Source organism: Cannabis sativa, chromosome 3 (genome assembly GCF_029168945.1).
Source record: "Cannabis sativa cultivar Pink pepper isolate KNU-18-1 chromosome 3, ASM2916894v1, whole genome shotgun sequence".
Taxonomy (NCBI): Eukaryota; Viridiplantae; Streptophyta; class Magnoliopsida; order Rosales; family Cannabaceae; genus Cannabis; species Cannabis sativa.
The window spans coordinates 7,325,184-7,351,334 of record NC_083603.1 but is presented as its reverse complement, the minus strand read 5'-3'; the positions used below and the strand labels follow the sequence as shown (position 1 = coordinate 7,351,334).

Here is a 26,151-nt window from a genome sequence, read left to right as displayed (position 1 = left end):
TCTTTCTTTTGTTTTTTTCTTTAATAATAATATCAAACCCCAAAGATTTTAAGAACAACAATTTAACAAACCAGTAACCACTGCCTTTAGTTGAAAATAATGAAGATAATCAAATTTCATTCTATTTCTTTATTTAATTACTTTGAAAATATTAGAATACACTTTCAATAGAATTTTTTTTTTACAATTTCAATAAAATAACTATTCCATATTCAAAAATAATTCCAATACAAGCTGAAAATAAAATAAAAAAAATTATCAATTGTTATTTCTCTCAACCAAACACACCTTTATAGAGTGCCACCTGGTAATGTTACAATAATAATACTAAGAAAATGACTCAAAAAATTAGATTTTTTAGACTAAGAAAATGATGCAACATTATAATTAATTGAAAAATAATAATACACAAATAAAATAATACTGCTGACGTGATATGTTCTATATCTCTCTAGATATTGTTTGAAACTGATAAGTACAAACAAAAAAGTGAAGAATAATTAGGATAAAACTTAAGAAATAAATCAACAATATTAACAAGAGTCAAAATATTAACAGTGACAATATCTCAATATAACCACCCAAATTGATCGATCAACCTCAAAATTCAATTCAACCACATTCACATACCTTCCAACTAACTAATTTAAAACCAAAACTGCCTATTTTTAACTCTCTCATATTTAACAACATATATATTTACACCTATTATGCTAAAATGGCATGAAAAAGTACGTAAGTACTTACGTACCACCGCTTTCTCCTAACCCTTCTCAACCTTCTCTTTTCCCAAATATTCTTTCTGGGAAAAGAGTCGGTCGAGTCTGGTCGGTGGTGTGGTAGGTCACTACACACTCCCCGAGAAGGCGGGGCCAGCAACATGGCTACGTTGAATGACTCAATTGTGTTATGTAATAATACGAATCTAGAACCTGGAAGAGATTGGTGTTTAAAGAGCAAAGACTTTAATAATATTGTCATGTGTTATAGGGAATCTATTTCTGAAAGAATAGGGCTTTGGCAAGTTTTAAGCGATAGCCATTTATCGGTGGTGGCTTTCATCTTCCAATTGGTTTTCATCATGTTCGTCAATCATCTCATCATCTTCCTCTTTAGGACCCTTCGTCTACCGCGAATCGCAGCCGAGATTCTTGTGTGTGCGCACACGAACTCATCATTGTCATGATCAATTCATTCATAATATTAACTACTAATTATTTGTATGTGAATAATGCAGGGTGGTATACTATTAGGTGCGAGCGGGATAGCTCGAACATCGTTCGGTTTTGATTACATATTTCCCCAAAGAACAATTATGACTCTAGAGACCGTTGCGAATTTAGGCTTACTTTTCTACATGTTCTTGGTGGGATTAGAGGTTGAGATAAAACCGATTTCCCAAACATCCAAAGAGGCCCTAACAATTTCAATGGCGGGCTTCCTCCTCCCCTTCCCTGTTGGCTACGCCTTACATTGCATGTTTGTAGGCGACAACATAGGGGTGAGGACGGAGGCAGCCACGTATGGCCCCATATTCTGGGGCCTTGCTCTTTGCACCACGAATTTCTCGGAATTGGCCATGATCCTCGAAGACCTCAAGCTCCTCCACACGGAGATAGGGCGTATCGCGCTTTCAGCAACCGTGGTAACAGACGGGATTGCTTGGGTATTGCTCGTCCTATTGGTGGCCACCATCAAGGACATGCACGTCTACACAGTAATATTAGGTTCGGCTTTCGTGATTTTCTGCTTGCTAGCCTTAAGGCCAGCCATCACTTGGTACATCGAACAACACGCCATCTCTAATTACCATTACGAAGATTTTCACATCTGTTTCGTGCTGACGGGCGTGGTGGCGTGCGGGTACATAACCGACGCGTGTGGTTGCCACTCTATTCTCGGTGGTTTCATGTTGGGATTGATCATCCCGAAAGGGGAGCTGAAGAGGGTTTTGATGGAGAAAGTTGAGGATTTCATTTCCGGGGTTTTATTGCCTCTGTTTTTCTTGATCACTGGGCTAAGAACCAATCGTCAAGACATATTTAATGGGCAGTTTCCAATAGTGATAATTGTTAGTGTCATTGTTTTGGCTTTTGTTGTTAAAATCATAAGTACTTTCGTTGCTGCTGTGTTTTTCAACAAGATGAGTCCTCGTGATGGTTTGACTCTTGGATTGCTCATGAACACCAAAGGCTTGCTAGCTTTAATTGTCATCAACTCTGCCCGAAACGAAAAGGTATACATACACATTCTTATTATTATAACTTTAATTAATAAAGGGATTTTTTCAATTATATACTTAAAATATAAATTATTTATAAAAATACCTTAATAAATCTCAATTACAATAATATCTTGCCACATCATTAAAAAATACCTTAATTCTAAAATAATATGCCAGAAACAAAATTAATTCCAAATTCCGTTTTTTATTATTTTCCTGAGTTTTTAAAAGTAACATTTTGGTTACTTATGATGCTGATAAAAAACTAATTAGTTACTTTTACGTAAAAAAAAATCATTTTAAAATTATATAATTTGGTTACCTCTAAAATCTTATCTATAAACATCTTAATAATCAAGTAGCTATTTTTAAACTATATTGTGTTATCTTATTATTTAAAATACATTTGGGTAAGTTTATTTTTAAAACTAATGGGTTGTCATATGATATAATAAACTACTATTTTTGTTTACCAATTATTTTATATACATTTTTATTACTTTGAAACTTATGTGTTTATTTTTAGATTATATTAAATTAATTTATTATTTTAAATACTTTTACGTTACTTTTTTATTTTACCTTTATTAAAATATTTATGTTTCTTAGATTATTTAATAAACTAATAAGTTACAATAAAGTTAACAAAAATGCATATAACTTATTGGTAAGCTTACTAAATATTTAAATTGCTAATTAGTTATTTTTAAGTTATATTTTTAGTTACCTTTTAAGTTTACAGTAAAAACTAACTAGTTTTCATATAGTATAACAAATAAGCATAGATATAAAATAATATTATTTAGTATATTTTATAGTAATATTTAAATTAATTATGATTTCAATAATATACTAATTGGTTATTTTTTATAAAATGATCCAGTTTAAATAAAAATATCTACTGTAGATAATATAATCTAATGGTAACTAATTAGTATATGATTGGTAGTGTAAATGTAACTCAAATATTTCTTTTACTTTTAGAAAATGATAAATTATATATTTTCCACGTATTAAATTGACTACATGCAATCATGATTGTAACTTTTTTAAATTTAATTGAGCAGTATAAATTTTTAAATTAGATATAAAATAGAGATAAAGGAAAAATATAATATGTATCAATATATATAAAAGGGGGAGAATGGCTAAAAAAGAAAAGAAAAAAGAAAAAAAAAAAAAAAAAAAGAAGAAGAAGTGGCAGGCAGCATCTAGCAAAAATAAAAGTTGCAGTTGTTAGTATAAATGTTAATACGGTATAAGATTAGTGATTAATTTAAATTAAGTTATTTTTAACATTAAGATGTAAAAGTAGGTGTATAGTGTAATTATAGTTAAATTTATTATAAGATAAAAAAAAGGCATGTTTGGAGTTTAAGATAATTATTTGGGATTAAACTAAATTATCTTGGCTCATTTTAAGTTTGGGACTGTATTAACCTAAGAAATTGTATGTTAATTTAGTGTAGCTTTTTTAGTTAATTTTTTTTTTAATATTATTATAAAATTTGTTTTATTTAAAAATAATTTTCTTTAATTTTAAAAAAATAATAAATTGTATCTATCATAAACTTTATTGAAATTTATAGTTTTTTCATTTTATGTACTTAAACATTAGAAAAGGAGAATTCGAAGACTTCTTTTTATGAGGAGAATTATAACACTACTAGGCTATAAAATTATAAATATATATATATCTAATCCAATTCTAACTTATTATTGTTGTATCTAGTTAAATTAATGATAAATTATTAAGTAGTCTATAAAATATTGTTTTGATTAATATTTCGTGGTATTTTTTTTTTCTAATGGAATTTTTTTATTTTTCTTTTCATATTAGATCTTAGACAACACAACATTTACTATTATCATTTTGGCGATCTGGTTGATGACTGTGGTTGTTGTTCCCATTGTTACACTCACTCACAGAAGCTTTAGAAACTCCGAAAAGTGCTCACAAAGGTCTTTGATTAGCTTACAACCAGACTCAGAGCTCCGAGTTCTTGCATGTTTTCACTCTTCTCATGAAGTCAGCAGCATAATCAACCTTCTTGATGCCTCCAACCCCACAAAACAATCTCCGATATTCATTTTCGCCATCCATCTCGTTGAGAACAATGGTCGTGCAGCCGCTATGCTTATTGTCCACGACGCTTGTAGGATTAACGTTGGAGGAGACAAAAAGGATCACGAGCTATTGGACTCTTCTCAACATGTGGCGACTGCAGCTTTCGATGGCTTCAAGAACAAGAAAGAAGGCATAACGGTTCAACCGCTCACCACTGTATCAGCGTACGACACTATGCACGAGGACATATGCAACCTTGCTGAGGAGAATCGCACCAACATCATAATTCTCACGTTTCAGCCTAATGCGAAAAGCACAGGAGGAGGAACTAATCCTGGACTAATTAATAACCATCATCTTAGAAGCATTAACAAGAAAGTGATGGAAAAATCGCCTTGCTCGGTGGCTATACTTGTGGACCGTGGCCACAGACCGCCTGTAGCATCCGATTCCCCTTCTGGCAACTGCCAAGTTGGCCATCATTTCATGGTGCTTTTCATTAGCGGACCAGATGACCGTGAGGCCTTGGCTTATGCTGAGAGGATGTCCAGGAGTCGAACTGTTGCGTTGACTGTAATGCGCTTCATTGCTTCTGATTACATTGACAACAATAGAAATGATGATAATGATGGTGATGATAGGGAAGAGAAAGAGAAAGCAATGGACGATCAGTACTTTGAAGGGTTTCGCCAAAAGACAAGGGACAATCCACTTGTGAATGTTGGAGAAGTTGTTGTCAACAGTGTGGAAGAGGTTGTGAAAGCCATTGGAACCATGGCAGAAGAGTATGACATCATCATAGTCGGAAAAGGAAGAAGATCATCAGATGGGCAATCATCTTCAAAGATGTTGGAGGGGATGGAATGGAGCGACTATCCAGAGTTAGGTCTTTTAGGAGACGCACTGGTGTGCTCGACTATTGCCGTCAGTGCCTGGATTCTTATAGTTCAACAAGGTGGCTCCAATGGTGACGATATTTGTTGGAACGGGCAAGTAGTGGATAATGGCAGTGGTAGACTGGAAGAAAAATTAGGACATACCATATGGCAGCCTCTCAGAGTTGAAACTCCCGAATTCACACCATTTGTGTCCCGTTCGAGTAGCTGTTGTTGATAATCATAACAAATATAGCAACATGAAATATTTTTGTGTAAATTGTGTTGTTTATCAATTAGTGTTTTGAAAAGATTGTTCATATATTTAGCTCTCCCAACCAAAGAAAAGAAAAAAACACATAGCCATAGTTTCCAAATTTTGGTTCAAATTTTTTGACAACAATGACCAAACCATAATAACTTGATTGATGGTAATCTTTTATAACTTTTCATTTTGCATCAAATTTGAGACAACCATGTTAATGGAGACTTAGAGAAACTGAATTGCCAACAAAGAAAGAAGAGATGTATAGTTTTAAATTTGAGAAATTAGGAGACATTTAATCGAAAAACAATAGTAAATGGTTGTTAGCCTAAGCAGAAGTGTTACAAGCTAAAAAACATGGCTAGAGAGATTATGTTTATGATGCAAAATTTTCTTCTGAAAACCAGACTGTACATACAAAAAAGTTTGAGTTCATATTAACATAACCAAGATGGGGTAATTATGAGAAACTAACCGCAACTGCCATATTCTCTGTGCAACAAACAATTTAAGGATATGTTATACAAGCCAGCAGTTTTGAGCAGATCTGCCTTAGCTCCATTGAAGGATCTGTCAAAGATATACTAGACAGTACCGACCTTGCCTCTACCAGTCCACTCGATATGCTCTCCAAAATCTCATCATCACTACCCATAAGAGATGCCATTAGCTTAGCTCCAGCCATCTTTTCCTGATGAGCAACATATTAATCCATCAACACTTGAATTCATAAAATCTGACATTTTCAAAGCTAAACTAATCACTACAAAATCTAAAGAATAAAGGAGTTATGTGAGTTTCTTTCTCATGCAATCAGTTGTCAAATGAAAGATGAGAACTAAGGTTTTTGATTATATATCATATATAAGAAGTTCGGGTGTTAGCTAAGCTTCAGTACCTTCTCCGAACCCTTTTTAAGAGCTTTGACAGACAGTTTTAGAAGATCACATGCGTAAGGACCGACAACAGACTTCAAATGATACACAGCTGAAAAGAGAACTTGGATGCATGCCGCTCTGATATCTGACTCTGTTATCGCCTGCATCATTTCACAAGCCATTTGAAAAAAAAGGACTGAAAGTGAGTTTAACAGCTTGAGGCAACAAGAATGCACTATTTCTGAACATGGTACAATCAAAATACCTCAACAGATCGAATGAGAAGAGGAAGAGTTTGTTTAGCAAATGGCTTCTTGCCAGAGTCTGAAATTTTTTGACAAGCACTGATGAGAGCATTGGCCATGCACAAACGAAATGGAAGAGGAACTGGCGCCCCAAATGTGCTTATCTCCCCGCCCAACTGGGGGTTTGAAACAGGTTCATTCTTAAAAGATGTAAGTTGATTGATCACATAAGCGAGTACAGAGTTTCTGGATGCAGCTTCACCTGAAATTTTGGTTTATAAAGGTCAGTCCTTGATATGTTACTTAAACATGCCCTGCGAATTAGTTATTAACCAGAATCAGTTTTCCTCTCACCAATAAGAATTTTTCCTTTGTTAAAGTCCTTAAGTAATGATTCCGAAGCTTGTAGGTCAGCACATATCATCAGCGCAAGACAATCGATGCACCCATGTTGAGCTTTGGAAACTGAGGAGAAAACAATCCGTAGAACTTAAGACATTAATAATAAGATGTTAGCTAGTAAGTTCCACATATTCACATACCTTCATCCCCGTCTAGAGAAGACCATAATAACACCCTCTCCAGCGATTTCCTGACGTCAAACATGGCAGGCTGAGAAAGTGAATCTTTGCCTCTGACCTTGGAATCATAAAGAGTGCAGCAAAATGTAAAGTGAGAAGTTATGGTTTAGAGCAGTTAGGGAAAGAAAAAGTACATAGACGAGAGTTCATGTCAGTCTACAAATGACTAATAGAAGAAGAGGTAATCACCACAAGGGATGTGCAGAGTGAAAACAAACAAGCTTTTATCTTTAGTAAATCTCGAGAACTTGCAGCATGTTCTAGCTGGGAAGAAATGATCGGTATAAGCACCTAGAAAATGAAATGGCATGTAAGGTTAACTGGTCGATTTATGATAAAGCAATGATAATCATGTACACATAAAGATCTTGAAAAAAACAAATTCAAGATGGAAATTTAAAAGATCTTCTTAAAGCATTAGTTAAGCTTCCTGCCAAACACATACATTACTGTAACTTGAGTCTCGTTCTAAAGAATAAAACCTCCAAATTAAGCCTCTAAAAGGTGAAATCCATATGCAACATTTTAAAAATATATATAATATATAAAAACTAAGGATGATTCGAGGACTTAGGAGAGGACTGAATGGGCTACTGGGGAAAAAAGAACAGCAAATTCAAGATAATAAATGTTCTCAAGAATGACACTATTCTGCCTGAAACTGCCTGGAATAACAAGTAGAAAATAAAATTATATACTTGAGGATGAATTCTCCCACAGAGCTCAGCGGCCAGTTTCCGCACATCTTCAAATTCAAACTTGTAAAATGCCCTGAAATTTATCATAAATTAACATTATCATAATGCCCATTTCAGCTTTGAAGTCTAGTAATGTTTCTGCAAAAACCAACCTTTTAAAAAGGAGGCTAGCAACACACTCATCACTGAAGATCTTGTAGTCTGTGTCATCTAAACTTAAAAAAATTAAAAATATATGAGAAAACCAGTCATCTCAGACAGAGAAAGAGCGTCAGTCAAAGAACATCACGAATGCAGCAGTCATATCATATAGAAAAGTAAAATACTCCAAAAGCATGGACAAATGATAGTGGCATTTATAGTATGTATGCATAGAAGAGATATCACAAAATAATAGTAGTTTGATGAATAACCTTGATTGATAAATTTGCCATACATGATTGATGACTTTAGGTCATTAAAGACACTTAATGGAAGCATTCTGATAATAAGTAATGGGCAAAGGTGCTCGAAAAGCAACTTCTCCACATTTTCAGTGTCATCACTAGCAAGGTTTCGATTCTCCCATCTGGAGAAGCTGCTCTCATCCATACTGAAAAAAGAAGTGTGGATGAGTAACAACAAAACACAACTATAAAAGTTCGATATTATTAAGAATATCTCAAGCTAAAAATATTTTGACAAAAATGCAGCACATATTCAAATGATGATATCTTAAAGAAATAAACTCATGTTTAAGATCTTTCATTTTTCTACACATATAAAGGAGAAATTTTTCATGGACACATGCTTTATGTTAAAAGCCAATATGTTTGTCATGAACATTTAGATTTTCTTTCTAAAAATGGACAAAAAGAAATGCGTAAATTCTAGTTTCTAGAAATGGGTTTGCAGAATGTCCTCAAGGGACCAAGTTTATCAAAATTAGGAACAAAAGTATCATGATTCATGGTCATGATTATGCAACCTAAGCTGCAATTGTAGTACAGCATAATAACATATAATGAAGTTCAATCACTATTATGATTATAGATATATTGGTGTGTAAAACACTTACTCCTTCTGTCCTTTTGTAAGCAACAAAACGTGATCGAGAATTATATCAGCAACTTCCACCAGGTGTCCACTTATATAACTCAAAAACCTAACAATAGTTGCATTTGAAGGCTGTGCAAACATCTTGTCAATCAATGGTCCAATCAAGATGTTCCAGTTTTCAACCTACAATGTTTAGATAACATCAACAAGTGCTTTATGAACTAACAAAAGACTCTCAAAGCGATATTGAACCATCAAAATCTTAAACCTCAACCACAAAGTGTTCAAGAGATTGAGGTTGTCTATTTTGATCACATAAAAATGAAATCATAAAATTATTATAATCTGGCTTTGCAAACTCAAGTATGTCACCCTTTGAACCTAGAAAAGCTTTGAAAGGTAGGAGACTGGGTCCCTAAAACTGCTCCCGAAACTTTACAAGAACATCAATTCATGAGCATGATATCAAAACCGCAGCAACTACTGCTCCCTGCCCCAATCATACACACAAAATAAAATTACGGAAGATAGTACAAAAAGTAGTCTTACACTCCTTGACCACTCTGGAATCAACTTGAACACTTGATCGGCCTCGGATTTTGATCCTGTAAAGAGTACAAAGGAGAAGAGCTTAAAACTATATTTATTATGGGAACAATAACAATAAGAATAGTTGAGAATCACTTCTTAATGCTCTAAATAGTAACCAAAATGGAGAGAGAAAAAATTTACAAAAAGGATACAGTTAACAGTTCACTAACTTTCTAGTCCATCTCAAGGTTTACAATGATTGAAAAAAAAAATAATCAAACCTAGCAATTACAAAGTATGAAAACACACCATCTAACATTTAAAACTTCTATATTAAATTAGAGCTGATGAATTGAAATGATGCGTACGCAAACAGACAAGGGATAATAGCAGGATCTAGTAATTCAAAACACCGAAATAGTAACTATCTACCTTCCCCATTTCCTTCACTTCTCTGAAAATTAGGACCTTGATTAATATTTCTGCATGAGGTGATGAGACAGTAAGGAATTTCGGATTTAAATTCAGCATCTTGGTATCATATGATAGATCCATAAAAACGACTTTAGAAATTGAACTTGGCAATTTGAAGAAGAAATTAAAAAGTACCCTAGACAGTCAAGCAGCATGCATATAACTTCGGCAGACTTATTGTGATATTTGAGCAACCGTAGAAGGGCATCAGATGCACATGATTGCACTCTTTTATCCGATGAATAAACAAGACGAACTAATGAAGGTAAAATCATGGAAGGATCTGAAAGGAAAAAAATGAGATGCAAATTGCAACAGGAAACATTAGCAAATGAAATTGAAAATAGATACAAATAACATGGAAGGAGATTGATTGAAACTTTTATTTGTTCTCTTCCTCCATTGTATGAAAATTGGATCAATTGTTTCAACTAGTGGTCTACTTATATAAACTGTAAAACTAACCAATCATTGGAAGCAAATTGGATGCTTGTTCACGAATGGAAATTTCTTCATCTTCTAGGCGCTCAAGCAAGTGCTCCGCTATATCTTTCCTGCAACAGTCATATGGGGGGAAAAATCTACGTGAACAACCAGAAAGTATCATATTCATAAAGTGTTAAAACTAGCAAGTATACCACAGTCATACCATGATGACGGAGAGAGTATGGTGTTTTTATCTGACGAAATGCGAATAAGTTCAGATATAACCTCAATTCCATTCTTCCTCTGCTCAACAATTTCAGAAGCAACACGTTGAAGAACTTCTTGAAGGCACTGTGTGTCTTTGCTCCTGATCAAAAATCACAAAATATGTTCAATAACAAACAAAGACTGCTAAATATACTGTTCAAGAAGCGGGAATGAAAACAAAACACAAAAGATTACATCAAGCAGTATTCTGCCATGAGCATAACCACAGCCCTAGCCGTGCCATCTTGCTCGTCTAGAAGGTTAATTAGCAGCGGAAGCACCACATCAGTCTCCCTGTTATCAGTATGACTATTCCCTGGCGAAGAATGTGGCTTGAAAATGATTGCCTTCAGTATGCAGACAACACCCTCTATCACATCTTGATCAGCACAATGGAGCTTTGAAATGGGAAAAAGTGATGTGAGCACTTCTCAGAAAAGGTTCTATCCAATAACATATTATCCTATTTAGCTACAAACAAATTACTAGAATAGTAGAATTTAGTTGCAATAATTTATTTCCTGGTCCTTTCAAGGTATGAATATAAAATATACTCAATCAAACTATCTCAGTTGTCTAAAAGAACATGGAAATTTTCTTAACATCACTTTCAGGTAGCCACAAGATAAAAGCAATATTCTATGGAGAATCGGTAGGCAAGATAATAGGCCACCTGTTATTATTGACTTCTGTTATCGTTTGGAATTATGCGAGAAACAAACTAACTTATCTTATCAAACAACCCACAACTGACACGCAAGTATGAAGGGTTTGTCTAAACACATCAAACAAGCTTAATAAAGCCAAATACAAATGGCTAAAATCTCAATAGAACTAATCGGCTCTATCACTGCACCAGCAAAAGTTACAACAATACAACAGCATATGTACCTTTCTTTTCTAGAAAATAATTTGAATAGATGAAATAACAATCAAAACCTCAACTACCTGCGGTAAAATAACATGTGTTATACGCATTCCATTTTCCGCAACCATGATTTCCAATTTTTTCCTGTCAAATCGCCCCAGCAAAAGGCATAGACAACTCAAAAAGAATTTTCTGGTCTCAGTACCGCCGTCCTTGATCTCAGATTGACCACTCACTTGATTCTTTGTATAAAACTGCACACACATATATATGTGCACAAGAATAATATGAGTTTTTGTGTGTGAAAAATATTGTTAATACCTTAAAAAAAAAACTCTGTTCTCTAAAGACACCATATGAGAAGGGAAGGATTACAGAGCCAGAATTTGGCGTTTGAATAAACTCAACTACTGAGCAATAAAAAACATCAGCAATAGCTTTATCTAACCTGGAGGCCTGATAAGTACTGTTCCAATAACTCCTTGTATTGGTGGGACATTTTGCGATCTTCCAAGCGAAGTAGTTTGCTGTAATGCTTCCAGCAGGAAGATAGCAACAATATTCCCGTCTTCATGAATCCTGACTTTGATGTTGCAAACAAGAAAATCACAATGCATTGACAATTAGACAACATAAGATATAATAGAGTAAGAGGATATCTTGTTTAGAGAACTTGCATCAACCTGAAGATGATCAGAGCGATCTTTTATGTCTTGCAGCCACTTAAGCACTTGTTCCAATCCTTTCGCATGTAAGGGTCTACTTTTTCGGCTCCACTGCAGTTTGTAGTGAAATGAACCTTATACCAAAATATTAAGGAAAAATGTAGTTTCTATAATCATTATGTTTCATGAAAAACACCATAATTATTGATTTAGAACATTCAGATTATAAACTTGTCTACATTTTTAATTGTCAAGTCTAAAAAATACTGAAACTTACAGCAAGTAGTTTCTGCACCAGATGAAGAACTTCCTCCAAATGATCCCAAAGTAAATGTTCCACTTCTTTGTTCGATGTTTCTAATGATTTATGAGAATGGATTGCTTTCTTATCGCCATCGGTAGCTAGTAGCTCAACCCTTTGACTTGGTGCACTTGCATCAGAAGATTTCTGCCTGTTGCTTGGAACCGTGACAACTTTTGTCATATATTCAGTTAGAACTAGAAGACAATCAGCAGCAGCCACTCCAAGGCGAGATGGAAGCTCAAACCCATCCTTTAAAGCACTACCAAAACAAGTAAAACCAAAGATGAGAAGAACAGGAATGAGCAAACTAAAAGCAGATCATTTATTAAAGCAACTATTACAAAATGAAGATCCATCTCAACTTGGTCGATTATGATCCAAGTAAGAAGCTTATACCTTCCCTTAGATATTACTTGTAATATATGTGAAAAACATGAGGAAAGTATCTTCAACAACTCAATATGCCTCTGTCTTATTCCTGTCATTAGAGATTGAGGAAGAAGATAATAAAATTGAGAAGAAAAAAAAGGACTAAAACTTCATGCTTAAAATATATTCTTAGCTACTAAACTAAGATAATGAGGTTATACTGTCATTAAAGATCATATTGAAATATACCCAAATGGATTTAAATCATATAAAGATGAGGAAATGTATTACCATTCATTGAGTACTGATCAGTAGCACTTTCATAATCCACAAGTCCACGCACCAGGGTACACCACCCAAGTGCTATAAAATGATCATCTTTAGTGGCAATAATCTTAGCAAGCTTCCTAGCTATTGCTTGGAAAATAAATTCATCTTGGAACAGCCAGTTAAGAAGTATCATAGATTGGTCTCCATTAGAATGCTTCACGTTCTTCGACCTAAATGACTGTTATAAACGACAGTTAAAAGCAAACCAAACACAAAGCAAATAGGTCCAATTTGAACAAAATTAAAGTACATTTTCAAGCATGGGAATGAGAAAATCATCCAAAGACTCGTCCTTTTCAGCAGCATCTTTAACATACTTGTGTAGAAACCAAAGAGACTCATCCAATGATCCTGCAAACAATGTCAAAGCAAGAAACAAAGAAAAATCAAAACTTGGGAAGCCATAATAATAAATTCAACAGTCCTCAGATTCTGAAACTTAAAGAAATGCAAACCAGAAGAAGGGTTTGCCCGAGGGTTGGAGGAAAGGCGGGAAACGGCGTCGTTGAGCTTTCTGGGTCGAGCTGTAAGGAGAGTGTTGATCACTCTCCCAAGGGTCACCGAAACCATTGTTGAAGCTTCTTCTGCGTTCGATTTCCATAAGAAACCTTCTCCTTCTTCCATTGAAACCAATCCTTAATTGGGGCTATGAGGAATTGGGTTTCCACAGTCAGTGAAATTCTGAAACTGTTTCGAACTGGAAGAAGCTAAGCAAAGTAGTTTTTGGTTTAATAAATCATTTCATTTCCTTCTCTCTTTGAATTTTCTTGAACTTTATACATATTTGTGAGAAGTTTACTAAATCTTTAGAATTACAATAACACCCTCCAAAATTACCATTTGAGAACTATATATGCCAATTAACTTAAAAATCAATTTGTTAAAATCCATGTGTTATATGGATGTTCTGTTAACATATCAAGTGTGTGGTGGAGGAGCCGAGTCTATTAATAATTAATAATATTATGGTTGAATGTTTGTTTGTTTCACTTTGTTGGAAATAGTTTGATGCTTCGATTCTTAGGATACCACATTCTATTTTTTTTAAGCTGATTTTCTAATGTTCTGACTGATTTCTCAAAGGATAAAGCTAGTCAGGTGGTAATGACTTGTTGGGCTTTGTGGCGTGCTCGTAATGAGTTAATTTAGCAAGGTAAGAGTTGTGTTGCTAATGGAGTTGTTTCATCTACTATTGTAGTATTGTTTATCTTAATTAATGGCAAGATGCTCAAAAAGATGGCACTAATGTAAGGGAATCTGTTTAGCGAGCATTAGATTTTACCTGTCGAAATATGATTAAGATCAATGTAGATGTTTTTATTGACAGTGAAAATAATAGCTTTGGGATTAATTGGGTAGCGTGTGGTCATAGAAGAAATATCATTGAAGCTGATTCAAAGTTGTTGTCTGGTTGTATACAACCGACCATGGCAGAAGCTGTGGGAGTCAAAAAAGTTCTTAGTTGGATCAAACATCAAAATGTTTCTCAAATTGTTATTGAAACTAATTGTTAAGTAGTTATTCACGCAATCTATCATACTTTTTGAATGTTTTCTCCTTTTGGGTTGATTATTTCTCATTGTAAACATCTATTTTCTTTTTTAAATAATGTCTCTATAATTTTTAAATGATCTGCGAATAATACGACCATTTATTTAGCTCGTGCTACTTGTTTTATTTTTTTTTTCAAGTCGTCGATGCAATTGGAGATTTGTCCATAGAGAACTTTCAGTTAAAAAAAAATCAATTATTCAAAATAAATAAAAATATATATTTTGCGACATAAATACTTTTCAATTCTTTTTTTTTTTATTTGCAAAGTGTTATATGTTTTTAATTTGATACACCTAAATATTATATCTTTTTTTTTCCACAAATTAAATACCAAACATTGTGATTTAAAAAAGGACACATGTAAGACCTTGATTAAATCCTTTTTTTTTTAAAAAAATATTTTGTTAAAATATATAACTTAAACTTAATATTTTTTTGTATATCTCTAATCAATTAAAATTAATATTCTTAAATAGCTTTAATAAAAAAAAAAAAAAAACTTAAGCCTAAGTACATGTTTGGCATCATAACTAAAAAACAGTTTTTTGTTTTGAAAAACAGAAAATTGTTTTTTGAAAACAATTTGGCTTGTTTGGCCTTGTTTTTTGAAAACAGTTTTCAGAAAACAAAGTTACAAAAAACAAGAATTTTGAAAACAACAAAATGTTGTTTTCTGTTTTAAAAACCAATTCACTTTTAGTCAATATTGTTTTTAAAAAACACTAACCAAACATGACTTGTTTTTAAAAACTTCAAAAACTACTTTTTGTTCTCATTTCTAAAAACATTTTTTTAAAAATAAAAAACAGAAAACAATACCAAACATGCTCTAATTGATTCACTCTCACTCCCAATCGCAACACCTTCATCTTCTTTGCAAATCTCGAACTCGAACTCAAAAGTAAAAAACACAATAATATATGATAATTAGTATTTACATATCTAAACTAAAATTATTATAACTAATTAGTTGTGCATATATGTAGTGTGTTTGCACCTATTTATGTATGGATGCAACCTGTTCATGTGAAGAAGATAAGGATCAATTATAACTAATTAATCATGCATGTGATTTAAAGTGTACAAGACAATGGTTTGATAAGTGTGATCCCACACATTTGGCTAACATGAGCAAGTATGTGTCTGCAATGGTAACTGTTGGACCTAGAATTACTTACTCAAGGTAGCCTCACTATGACCCCTTAAGATTTTCAATAGTTTTGGTCACTTCTGTGGTGGCTACAATCTATCAGCTCTACTGAGATTTCGTCAAGGATTGAAGTCTTCTCAACCTCAAATCAAAAAGAGATGATCTAATTCTCAAGAAAAAAAAAAAGCACTTACTATGTTTTAGACTTGTATTTTATAAAAGTTACAGATTAGACATTTTGTTAATGCATAATTACACTTATGATATGAATAAGAATTCATGATTACTTAAGATTCAAGTCGATCTACTATTGATCATTCTTATGATATGAATTAGGTCTTTATGGTAAACGACATGTTTGATAAAGACAGTTTAATTACACTTAGATGTCACCCTATATCAACAATCTAAATCGAGATTTCTTGCACCGAATAACAGACATCAATAAACCGTACTACCAATCGTTGATAAAAGATTCTATAACTTTAATATGTTGTTGATTATTTTATTCATAGTAAGTGATCTTAATTCTCTATACAATACAAGTCACAACCTCATATATGAATGTTAGGCTACTTTTAGCCTATATTTTGGATCGATGTTATGTTTGCTTTTCGTTGTTTTAGGACGAAATTATGCTTGTTTTCTATGTTTTCAGGTTCCTCGGAGTTACAGAGGTCTCGGGATGCAAAAATGCAGTAAAAGACGAGCGAAGCCAAGAAAAAATGTTATTTTTCAGTTTGACGCACTTCTGGCCGCGACTAGATCAGTGTGGCCGTGGCTATATCTCGAAGACAGAAAGCATACTTTGTGAACCCCCAATCGCCGCAGCCATAGTGAAATTTACAGAGATGTGGGTTTTTGATGCATATCTGGCCACGGCGAGGTACACTCTAGCCGCGGCGATATCCCGTATGGCCAGGGGCAAAATCGTCCGAAAAACCCTAAAAATCACTTATAAGTAGAAAATTGGGATTAGAAGTCAGGGGAAGCGATTTGGAACCCTAAAACACAGCAGAAAGCGGCAGGAAGAGTAGAGGAAATCAAAGTGAAGATCAGAGTTATTCCACCAACAGTTTCTTTCTCTATTCCTCTTTAATTTCTTTATGTTGAATATTGTTATAGGAATGGTTATGGATTTATTTCTGAACTAAATTTCCCATTTAGGGAGGATGATGAATGTTGTTTAATGTTTTTGCCTAGTTAATGCATAATTACCATTCCTCCATTCTTGATTGTGAAATTATCTTTATTTGTGTTTAATTCCATGTGTAAGCTTGATCACCTTGTGCATGTTCTATGATCTCAATTCAAAATCTGAAAGGTGAGAATTGAGAATGCTAAAATTGGATAATCGATGTTCTATGTAAAACGAGAGTATTCACATGACTTATGTGACGAGTAGATTATTGCTTAATGCTGATTTCATGTTAGTTTAATTAAGAGATTAATTAGAGAACATGTGATTTAGAACCTAAAAGATCTGAAAAGAGTTAGGTTAATTTATAATCTGTCATTCACTTCAAGAAAAAGATAACAATTAGGCATTAACAATTAGGTTAACAAACAACAGGATTCTCCTCCCTATTATCTCATCTTGCTCAACTTTCACTTGTGTTATTTAAGTTTTCTGAATTACTTTCATTTTGTTTCAATCATAAAAACTTTTGATTTTCCAAATAGATTTATAAGTATAATTTAGTAGTAATCAATCCAATTTCATGTGGTTCGACCTCACTTGCGTGAGTATACTACTTGATTGCGTGCACTTACGTAGTAATTAACAATTTTCGTAACAATGAATAAGAAATTTTCTAATATTTATATATAAAATATTCAATATTAAATATTAATAATTTAACATTTAATCATATATCAATATGTTCAGCTAATATTTATAATCAATAATATCTTTATAGGGTTTTCAGGGATATCACACACTAGTTGTCACAGTCAACAATACCATGCACTGTACGACAAATTAGTTTTTGGAATTGAGCCTCACCTACCAGGTCCAATAGTTTAAGAAACACAAATTCCATGTATCTTACCCCCACAATGAGCTTTATTGATAAAAAAACCGTAGTACGAACAGGATTCGGCTTGTTAAGTATAGCTGCCTATAAATATGGCACTATACCCTCTATGCAAAGGGTTCAAAAAATTCATAACCTGAAAAGGTATTTGTTTGAGCTGTAAAAAGTTCCATTACAAAAAGCTTATAAAATTACCTTACAGATTAAGGCTCATTAACGCTTAAACCACATAAAAATTGTGTCCTATATATTTCTCTTTTAGTCATTTTTCTTTAGTTTAATCTCTTTTAATATTTGGTTTTTCGAAAATCTCGATAAACAGAACTTAAGAGAAGTACTAAATTTATGTAAATGTAAAATTTTAGGTAATTAAAACTTTTATATTTTAGGAAGGACGATCAAGTAATATCATAAATTTGGGGGATAGATATTCTAATTATTCAATATTAATTTATGATGTCAAAAATAAAATTTAAAACACAATTGTACGCTTATAGCAAGAAATTGACATTCGTCAAAAAACTGTTATAATCATAAATAATATATATTTTGAGGGACCTTTTCATTTTTACACTTTAAAACAGTTTTTTTTTTTTTTTTTTTTTTTTTTTTTTTTTGCATTTTTACGAAATTCTACATAAAAACTCCTATTGCAACTAGCGTTGAACCTAAATTGCAACAAAAAATCGTATAGAAAACCATATTGCAACTAGCGCTGCAACCACTTTAGAAACTCAAACCGTAAATTTGAAAAAAAAAATTAAAAAAATAGTATATAGGGTAATTCTCCTATTTTTTATAACAATATCTTTATATATTAAAAGTGCCTATGTAACGGCAATTCTTGGTTTAACAGAATATTCTTTACAAATAAAAGAATATTCTGTTAAATTTAACCCCAAAAAAATCGTTAAATTTAACCCCAAAAAAATCGTCCTCTTTTCTCACTCACAATTAATCGTATCGTCCCTACCGCAACAAACACAAGCTAAACCTTCTCAATCCCTCTCTTTCGCGACCCAGAAATGGCCGCCACAGCCTCCTCCTCATAAACCCATTCACCTTGTTCCTCCTCTTCTTTCGCAGATTCGTTCTCTTTGGGTTTTTTTTTTGTCGGAGAGTTTGATTTGGGAATCCGATCTTTTTCTTCATCGATCTTCAGTACCGGTTGTTTGGGGGTTTCTTTTCGGGTGAAAGTTAGGGTTTTAGGGTTTGGTTTTACTGCAATCTTACCTAATTTAAAAAACTCGAACTATAGATACAAGCCCTGTCGTAAAAATTTGATCTTTTTATTGTTTAGGTTAAACTTCCTTAGGCTTGGATTGTCGTGGGTCAGCTAGAAATTTTCCGAGCAAATCACATGTCTGACCATTTGAGTTTCTATTCTAAACATGTCAATTTTTGTGTATTATTTGATTCTGTTAATTGAAGAACATTGTACTCAGTAAGTTAGATTTACTTAATTATGTTGGATGGTGTAAATTTTGTAGGTGGCGCTCTTGGGTTGGCCATGGGTTTGTTTATAGGTTCTCTAGATAATCCTATAACTCGAGATGAGATGAGTGGTAAGCAGCAATTTGTTTATCAGGCAAAGCAGATGGGGCGCAGGAGCTGGAGTTCTGCAAAGGCATTTGCTGTTATGGGATTTGTTTTCTCTGCGGCCGAGTGCGTTATTGAAAAGGTATCTTGGTTACGGAAATCTTGAACTCTCATGGGTGATATAAGAGGTTCGATATCTTTGTTATGGTGGCTGACTTTGTTTATTTGTATCTAGGCGCGAGCAAAGCATGACACAACAAATACAGTTGTTGCTGGCTGTGTTACTGGGGGTACAATATCGGCTAAAGGTAACATGTTTCTCTTTTCTGATGAGGTTATAGCAATTTACAGTAAAAACTTACACATTGTGTATTTTTTTTTCCTTCAATACTTTGGTTTTCATCTGCCAGAGTTAGTAATTGCTTGATATGCTTTACTGATACTATTTACAGTAGCAAGTAATTAGGAGTTGTGTACTTTGAAGTTCTTTGGCATTGTTCCTTATCTTATTTTGGGAGAAAATTGGTGCCGAGCTTTCGATAGAGGAGCTTGGTAAAAGAGATGTGGAATTTTTTTTATTTGCAAATCAACAATGTGGTGAAGTTAGCTGTTTAGAGGGGCACATGGTAATACTACTACTAACCATAGAAACAAGACGAGTAAGAGACTACTGTGTCCCATCACATCTCACACTCCAATTTCTATTCAGAAATGCACATAACTTTTACCGCTAAATTTCTTCGCTCCAAAACCAGATCGTCTTCTTCTTCCTCCACACCTCTCCTTCGATCACCATGTGGCTCTCTTTCTTTCGCCCGCTCGACCGATTTTCCCTCCAAAACTTCAAGTTAGTTCTTCTCCATTATATCTTTAATCAACCATTGCAATTGTACATTTTTGTTTTTAACTCAGTGATTTTACGGTTTGATTGTGATTTATGGCTTTGGTGAAGGTTAGAGTTGTTGTGCTTGTGTTGTGTCGTATAATGTTTGAGCTAATTTGTCCTTTTTATTTTGGGGAATAATTGTAGATATGTAGTGAATGAACTCCGGGAAATTAAAGTTGTGGATGAGCACAACAAGGTATGTCTGCTCAATTTTATAGGAATTTGTTCTTTTTTTTTTTTCTCTTTTAAATTCTTTTCCTATTGTATGATATATTTATTTATTTATTACTACAGGAATCAGTGGTAGATCTGTTGCAGTCTGTAGTGGAGATAGTTACCTATGGGGACAAACAAGACCCGATGATTTTTGAGTATGAAATTTTCCTTTTTGTCTGTATCTATTTTTTGGCTTTTAAGTATGTCTGTGTATGTTGAGTTGGTATCAAATTGTGGCTTTTATGCAGATATTTTATGGAATGTCAAGTTTTAGCTGAGTTTCTTCGTGTACTTAAAATTAGTAGGGATTCGAGAATTGAAATACCATTGCTTCAGTATCTGAGCATAATGATTCAAAATATGGATAGTGAGCATGCAATTTGTAAGTTATGTACTGCTTGATCCGCTGAGCATGAGTTTGTTTTCTTTCTTTTTTTTTTTTTTAAAATTGATTTTGTCTTGGTAAATTGCAAATTTATTGGTAACTTCTTCAATGTTTGCATTGAATTTGTTTTGCAGACTATTGTTTTAGCAATGATTATATCAACAACATCATAGAACATCAGTACCAATTCAATCGAGGGGATCTGGCCCAGTATTATGTATCCTTTCTAAGGTTATTTGTGTGCTCTTTTAAATAATTTCTGTTTGGAAACTTGGGCCTTCTTTTTGTTCATTTGTGATAAGCCAAGTGGTTTTGCTGGTTAATTTCTGTTATAACAATTTCTTGTTAGTTAGCTCTTAAGTTGTAATTATCAGCTTACTCTTTATTGTTACAACTTTCTCTAAAAGAAAGGGGCTGGTCTCAGAAGTTCAGTACATTTGCAAAAACTTCTGAGACCCATTCTTGATTCTTTCAGTATAACTTTTGCATAGATAGCTCATCCTTAGTTTTTCTCTTGATTCTTTCAGTATAACTTTTGCATAGATAGCTCATCCTTAGTTTTTCTCTTTATGACGAGTGCAAAATAATAGGATTATACAAAATAATAATAATAAAAAAAAGATGTAAATATATTTATATTTGAATTAGTACATACTTGTACAAAATATCAACTGATATTTATATGCAAAATAACGTCCTAGAGTATAGTTTATACAAAATATCCATGTATAATATCACCTGATATTTTAAATATCTATACTCTAGGATTATACAAAATAATAATAAAAAAAAAAGATGTAAATAATAATAATAAATATCACACTATAAAAATAAAACTATATTCTACTGATTAACTATATTCTAATAATAATAATAAATATCACACTATAATATCACCTGATATTTTAAATATCTATATTCTACTGATTTAGTGACTGCATATATATATCCTTGTGTGTTTATACTAACATTTCAAATTATTATTTTCTATTTTATTACTACATTACTATTTTTTATTTTTTCTTAATGCAATCAATGATGTTCTTTAGATGTTTTACTATTTCTTAAGTCATATTGGCTTTTTTATTTCTTTGGTGTTTGAGAAGTCTATGCAATTTGAATTGGAATTTATTTTTTGTATTAAATAAATATACATTTTGAATGGAATTGGATGTAGAGCGTTTGTATGGTCATTATCATTTTTTATTTACAATGTCGTTTTTCTTGTAGGTTCCTGCCATTTACTGTCGGTTTAGATTATTTGTGTTGTACTCTCCATTTGAATATCAGGTATTTTTTTACTCATTTTAATTTATATTTATTAATGTATTTACTGTGACGAATTGAAAACAAAAAAGAAAAAATGATTTATTAAAAAAACCAGCCTATAATAAGGTTGGCCTTTTTTTGCATTTAAATTATGTAACCAATATGAATATCACGTCACCCACAGTGACACACGTATACATATATAATAGTTTATTATACAATTAATTAAAAGGATACATCGATCATACATACCTAATTAAGTATCTCTATATTTTATTAATTTTAAAAAATATACAATTTTATCCCACTCGTATATTTCAAAAGAATTGAAAAAGTAATATAATATTTTTATAGTTTTATAAATGATTCTTATGTAGCTATTCATAGGCTATTCTAAAAATATATACTTGTCGAGTATAATATTAGTAAGTTATTGTTTATATATTTGATACCCGGAGATACTCTTTGAGTTTGTTTATATTCAACATTGTCGTTTTCCACGGGTACTATCATTCAATGTCGTTCTTCTTGTAGGTTGCTGTCATTTATTGTCGGTTTAGATTATCCGTGCCGTACTCTCCATTTGAATATCAGGTATTTTTTTACACATATTAATTTATATTTATTAATGTATTTATTGTGATATATATATATTGAGGATAAAATTATATATCATGCATAATAAAAATCACACATTATTTTTTCTTTATATTTTCTATAGATATATTAAATATGTACATGATTGCATCACATTTGATGGTCATGTATTTATAGATATTAATTTTTTCTATTAGGAGTGAAAAAATTGAACATAATAATTATATTAAAAGATTTGTTGTAATTCAAGTATAATTATATTTTAAACAAAATCTGAAAAACTGAAAAAAAAGATATATATATATTTCTTTGTTTACATATTGAGCGTTGCTATTGGGAACCAATAGTATTTAACACTTTTTATAGATGACATTCTAAGATTGGTTAACGATATTTTATAAAAACTATTTTCTTAAATTATGTAAAATTTGATAGTTAATTACACCAATAATAATATAATATCAAAAAAAAAATATGTGAGATAGTAATAATAGCATTTAGCAATTCTCTAACAAATATTTTTTATTTTTGTTTTTATACACATCGGACTGAACCAAACACGAATAAGATAACAATAAAACATTATCTTCCAACGAATTAATAAACTTTTGTTTTTTCTGTTACATGTTATATAGTAATAAGCATATAATCATAGTTTTTCTGTTTTCTTCATTAGTTTTGTTTGTATTTGATTGAAACGGAATTATCAGTAATTAATTAATTTGACTTTGAAATAGTGACTGCCTAATCTTAATTCCTAAATTGGAAAAAACGTTGAGGCAATGGAGTTTGATAAGGTAAGGGAGGTCCTACTCCTTACTGTGGACTGTAAAGAGTGTAGAGCAATCAGACCAAATAAATGCTAATAATCGGACGACGAGTTTGATTGGAAAAATATTTAATGTGACAGAGTTTGAGAATCACAATTTAGTATATAAACAATCACATAATTAACAAAATTAAATAGAACTAGACAAATATTTTTTTTTTGAAAAGGGAACTAGACAAATATTTTTAAATACAACAATCTTAATAGTTCATCAAAATTTTTTAACAATTAAAAAATTCAAAAAATATAATTTAATACACGTCAAAATTTAAATGGTAAAGATTCTAATTAGTCAAAAATTTAAAATTGAAGAACTTGTTTTTATAATGAAAAGCAAATGATTCACATTATTGTTGCTTTTGAATAAATAATTGAGATAAATTTCACTAAATTGTGGATGGGATTCATATGAGCAAGAGAGATATGGCTTGAGATGTTGTAGTCAGAATTTAAAGAGACTTGTACTTCAGACCAACATCATGGACACTGTCAATTAGATTCCCTTTTTATCTTCTATACTTCTTAACTCATTATCATCATCACGACAACACTTTTTTCACTTTAATTCATCATTTATTTTTCTTTTATTTACTTTGTTTGTATGGTACCCGGCCATGATCTCCAATTGTAGTCAGTCAGTAGATCAGTTATTTCTTCATGTTTTAATATCCATACACTCAACTTAGTTATAAGAGTTTTATTGTTATTTTACACCTAGCACAACCTAAAGATAATGTTTTGTTATTAGTTACTAGGGTGATGCATATGTTACCCGGTCACATATGTTTTGATATGGAATGGTGTGGAGTGATTCGCATCTTTAAGCATATTCCTCTCCCAACGAATTTGACGTGATACCTTCCTAATTTTAATCCTAATTTTTATTTTATTTACTTTAACCAAATAATAGAATCATTAAGATAAGAGGGTATCCTATTCCTGCACCCAAACATAACAATATTCTTCTCTATACAATATATTATTATTTATTTTTAAATTACGACCACTTACTCTTTTTTATTTTTAGTTTTTGAGAAGAATCACTTACTCTTTACATATACTTAAAAGAATTAAATTAAAAATACACTATTTAAATTTTTTTATAAATTTTACTATTCATGTTTTAATAAAATACTGTTCATTATTTTAAATATATTTTATTAATTGTTAAGGTTTTAATTTTTTTTATATGAAGAGATCTGTAAATATTAATATTATTTATTTAAAATAAATAAAATATATTAAAATTATAAAAAAAAAAAGTGAGATTTTGATAATTTATTTTTAAAATACAGTAAAAAATTTGATAGGTGCTCTAACAATTTTTTTTTTCCGAAAAAAAAATATATTTATTTGATTTTTTGCTGGGATATAATTATTTGATTGATTTACTGTACGTACCTACTACTAAATAGTTTACGTATGTAGTTTTTTTTTTTTTTTTTTTTTTTTGCAGAAAGCATATTATTGGATTGAAGCTGAAATCATATTAAAAAATATCAACCAAGATTTTTATTACATGTCGTGTGATTTTTGTAATAAGAAACTTATGTTCTACAACGACAACGAAGAAACAGATTGTGAAAATCCAAAATGCGGAAAAAGATGTCTTCCTACACCACGGTAAGCACATTATAACTAAATTAATATTTGAACTTCTTGCATATTCATACTAACCGTTACATATTCTGTATAAATTATTAGTGCAAGGACATATTTACAACTCGACGATGGTACAGAGTTGCTAGATGCTGTGATGTTCGGTGATGTTGCAGAAAACATATTCTCATGTACTGCAGTTCAATTAAGATCATATTCGGACGAGGTAACTATAAAAAAATAAATATGTAAAAATTATACATTTTCGTACATAGAAATACATTAAAACTTATAACTAATCATTTTTTTTTACAGAAACATAAGTTGTTTGTCCAAAAAACTACGAAGCAATTATCAGCCAAAAAATGGAGAATTCAGTTGTACGTAGATGCAAACCGAACAATGACTTCAAAGTACAATCAGTTCACCATTCAAGCAGTTGAACCAATGGAAGATTAGGAAGAAGTTACTTTTTTTTTTTTTTACAGTAATTTTATTTTATTTAGTGTTGAGACTTTTCTTGCTGCTGAGCTTGTTTTTCTTTCTCTTGACTTGTTATTTATGGATTTACATGGAGTAGTGTATGCAAGTATTTCATATACCCAATTTTTTAAAAGTAAATAATAAGTATTATTTTATTATGATTTATATATACCTAATTATATTTTACCAACCAATTATAATAGCACAAATATTAATTTGATAAAACAAATTATTCGTATGATCATACCTTTACATACAATCTAAATAAGAAGAAATAAAAAAAAATAACTAAACTTTACCTAAAACTAATCTTTACGTGCCTCGGCACGTAACTCCTACCTAGTATATAATAATTTCTCTAGATACTAAAAAATAAATCCACAAATCTACTTGTATTATTGATATATAAATATATTATATAATAACTAATATTAATATGTAAATGGTTTTGTTGGATGTGATTAAGGAAAAACACTAAAATATAGGAGTATAGTTGGTTCTT

At 31.7% G+C, this 26,151-nt stretch overlaps 4 protein-coding genes across 7 annotated transcripts; 3 read left to right on the top strand and 1 right to left on the bottom strand.

Moving 5' to 3' along the window:
• Positions 1-710: 710 nt before the first annotated feature.
• On the top strand, positions 711-5,544 carry LOC115711041 (cation/H(+) antiporter 15). The gene is made up of 3 exons (XM_030639379.2): positions 711-1,153; positions 1,238-2,236; positions 4,065-5,544. Exons 1-3 carry the CDS (start codon positions 881-883, stop codon positions 5,403-5,405), a joined length of 2,613 nt encoding a protein of 870 aa, XP_030495239.2. The 5' UTR covers positions 711-880; the 3' UTR covers positions 5,406-5,544.
• Positions 5,545-5,671: 127 nt separating this feature from the next.
• Positions 5,672-13,920, bottom strand: LOC115710055 (uncharacterized). The gene is made up of 24 exons (XM_030638374.2): positions 13,562-13,920; positions 13,357-13,457; positions 13,068-13,284; positions 12,804-12,885; positions 12,381-12,666; positions 12,122-12,214; positions 11,887-12,021; positions 11,519-11,692; positions 10,766-10,968; positions 10,527-10,670; positions 10,343-10,431; positions 10,013-10,160; positions 9,836-9,885; positions 9,422-9,477; positions 8,892-9,055; positions 8,248-8,426; positions 7,987-8,044; positions 7,835-7,907; positions 7,326-7,427; positions 7,098-7,194; positions 6,910-7,020; positions 6,576-6,817; positions 6,331-6,471; positions 5,672-6,123 (listed from the first exon to the last, which is right to left on the bottom strand). Exons 1-24 carry the CDS (start codon positions 13,728-13,730, stop codon positions 5,941-5,943), a joined length of 3,297 nt encoding a protein of 1,098 aa, XP_030494234.2. The 5' UTR covers positions 13,731-13,920; the 3' UTR covers positions 5,672-5,940.
• A 4,903-nt stretch (positions 13,921-18,823) lies between these two features.
• Positions 18,824-21,224, top strand: LOC133029082 (protein TRANSPARENT TESTA 9-like). 3 transcript variants are annotated; one of them, XR_009686737.1, is made up of 6 exons: positions 18,824-19,527; positions 19,621-20,232; positions 20,416-20,467; positions 20,566-20,642; positions 20,736-20,869; positions 21,007-21,224. XR_009686737.1 is itself a non-coding variant. In XM_061111603.1 (5 exons), exons 1-5 carry the CDS (start codon positions 20,180-20,182, stop codon positions 21,126-21,128), a joined length of 438 nt encoding a protein of 145 aa, XP_060967586.1. In that variant the 5' UTR covers positions 19,830-20,179; the 3' UTR covers positions 21,129-21,224. The 3 variants fall into 3 exon arrangements, 1 of the variants encoding a protein (XP_060967586.1); XR_009686738.1 differs by lacking the exon at positions 20,736-20,869; XM_061111603.1 differs by lacking the exon at positions 18,824-19,527 and having other exon boundaries at positions 19,830-20,232.
• Positions 21,225-21,897: 673 nt separating this feature from the next.
• Positions 21,898-25,767, top strand: LOC115715849 (uncharacterized). 2 transcript variants are annotated; one of them, XM_061111601.1, is made up of 4 exons: positions 21,898-22,162; positions 22,676-22,735; positions 25,272-25,392; positions 25,482-25,767. In XM_061111601.1, exons 1-4 carry the CDS (start codon positions 22,059-22,061, stop codon positions 25,623-25,625), a joined length of 429 nt encoding a protein of 142 aa, XP_060967584.1. In that variant the 5' UTR covers positions 21,898-22,058; the 3' UTR covers positions 25,626-25,767. The 2 variants fall into 2 exon arrangements, with proteins under 2 accessions (XP_060967584.1, XP_060967585.1); XM_061111602.1 differs by lacking the exons at positions 21,898-22,162; positions 22,676-22,735 and adding an exon at positions 25,014-25,190.
• Positions 25,768-26,151: the final 384 nt, after the last annotated feature.

Bases quoted from the DNA above. Each gene is read 5' to 3' on its own strand.
- LOC115711041 (XM_030639379.2), top strand. From the start codon at position 881: ATGGCTACGTTGAATGACTCAATTGTGTTATGTAATAATACGAATCTA. The intron at 1,154-1,237 runs GTGTGTGCGCAC...TGAATAATGCAG, and splicing joins GAATCGCAGCCGAGATTCTT to GGTGGTATACTATTAGGTGC. The intron at 2,237-4,064 runs GTATACATACAC...TTTTCATATTAG, and splicing joins ACTCTGCCCGAAACGAAAAG to ATCTTAGACAACACAACATT.
- LOC115710055 (XM_030638374.2), bottom strand. From the start codon at position 13,730: ATGGAAGAAGGAGAAGGTTTCTTATGGAAATCGAACGCAGAAGAAGCT. The intron at 9,886-10,012 runs GTACTTTTTAAT...CACCTCATGCAG, and splicing joins ATGCTGCTTGACTGTCTAGG to AAATATTAATCAAGGTCCTA. The intron at 8,427-8,891 runs GTAAGTGTTTTA...TTCTTTTTTCAG, and splicing joins CTTACAAAAGGACAGAAGGA to TATGGATGAGAGCAGCTTCT.
- LOC133029082 (XM_061111603.1), top strand. From the start codon at position 20,180: ATGTGGCTCTCTTTCTTTCGCCCGCTCGACCGATTTTCCCTCCAAAAC. The intron at 20,233-20,415 runs GTTAGTTCTTCT...GAATAATTGTAG, and splicing joins TTTTCCCTCCAAAACTTCAA to ATATGTAGTGAATGAACTCC. The intron at 20,870-21,006 runs GTAAGTTATGTA...TTTGTTTTGCAG, and splicing joins GGATAGTGAGCATGCAATTT to ACTATTGTTTTAGCAATGAT.
- LOC115715849 (XM_061111601.1), top strand. From the start codon at position 22,059: ATGGTCATTATCATTTTTTATTTACAATGTCGTTTTTCTTGTAGGTTC. The intron at 22,736-25,271 runs GTATTTTTTTAC...ATAAATTATTAG, and splicing joins ACTCTCCATTTGAATATCAG to TGCAAGGACATATTTACAAC. The intron at 25,393-25,481 runs GTAACTATAAAA...TTTTTTTTACAG, and splicing joins TAAGATCATATTCGGACGAG to AAACATAAGTTGTTTGTCCA.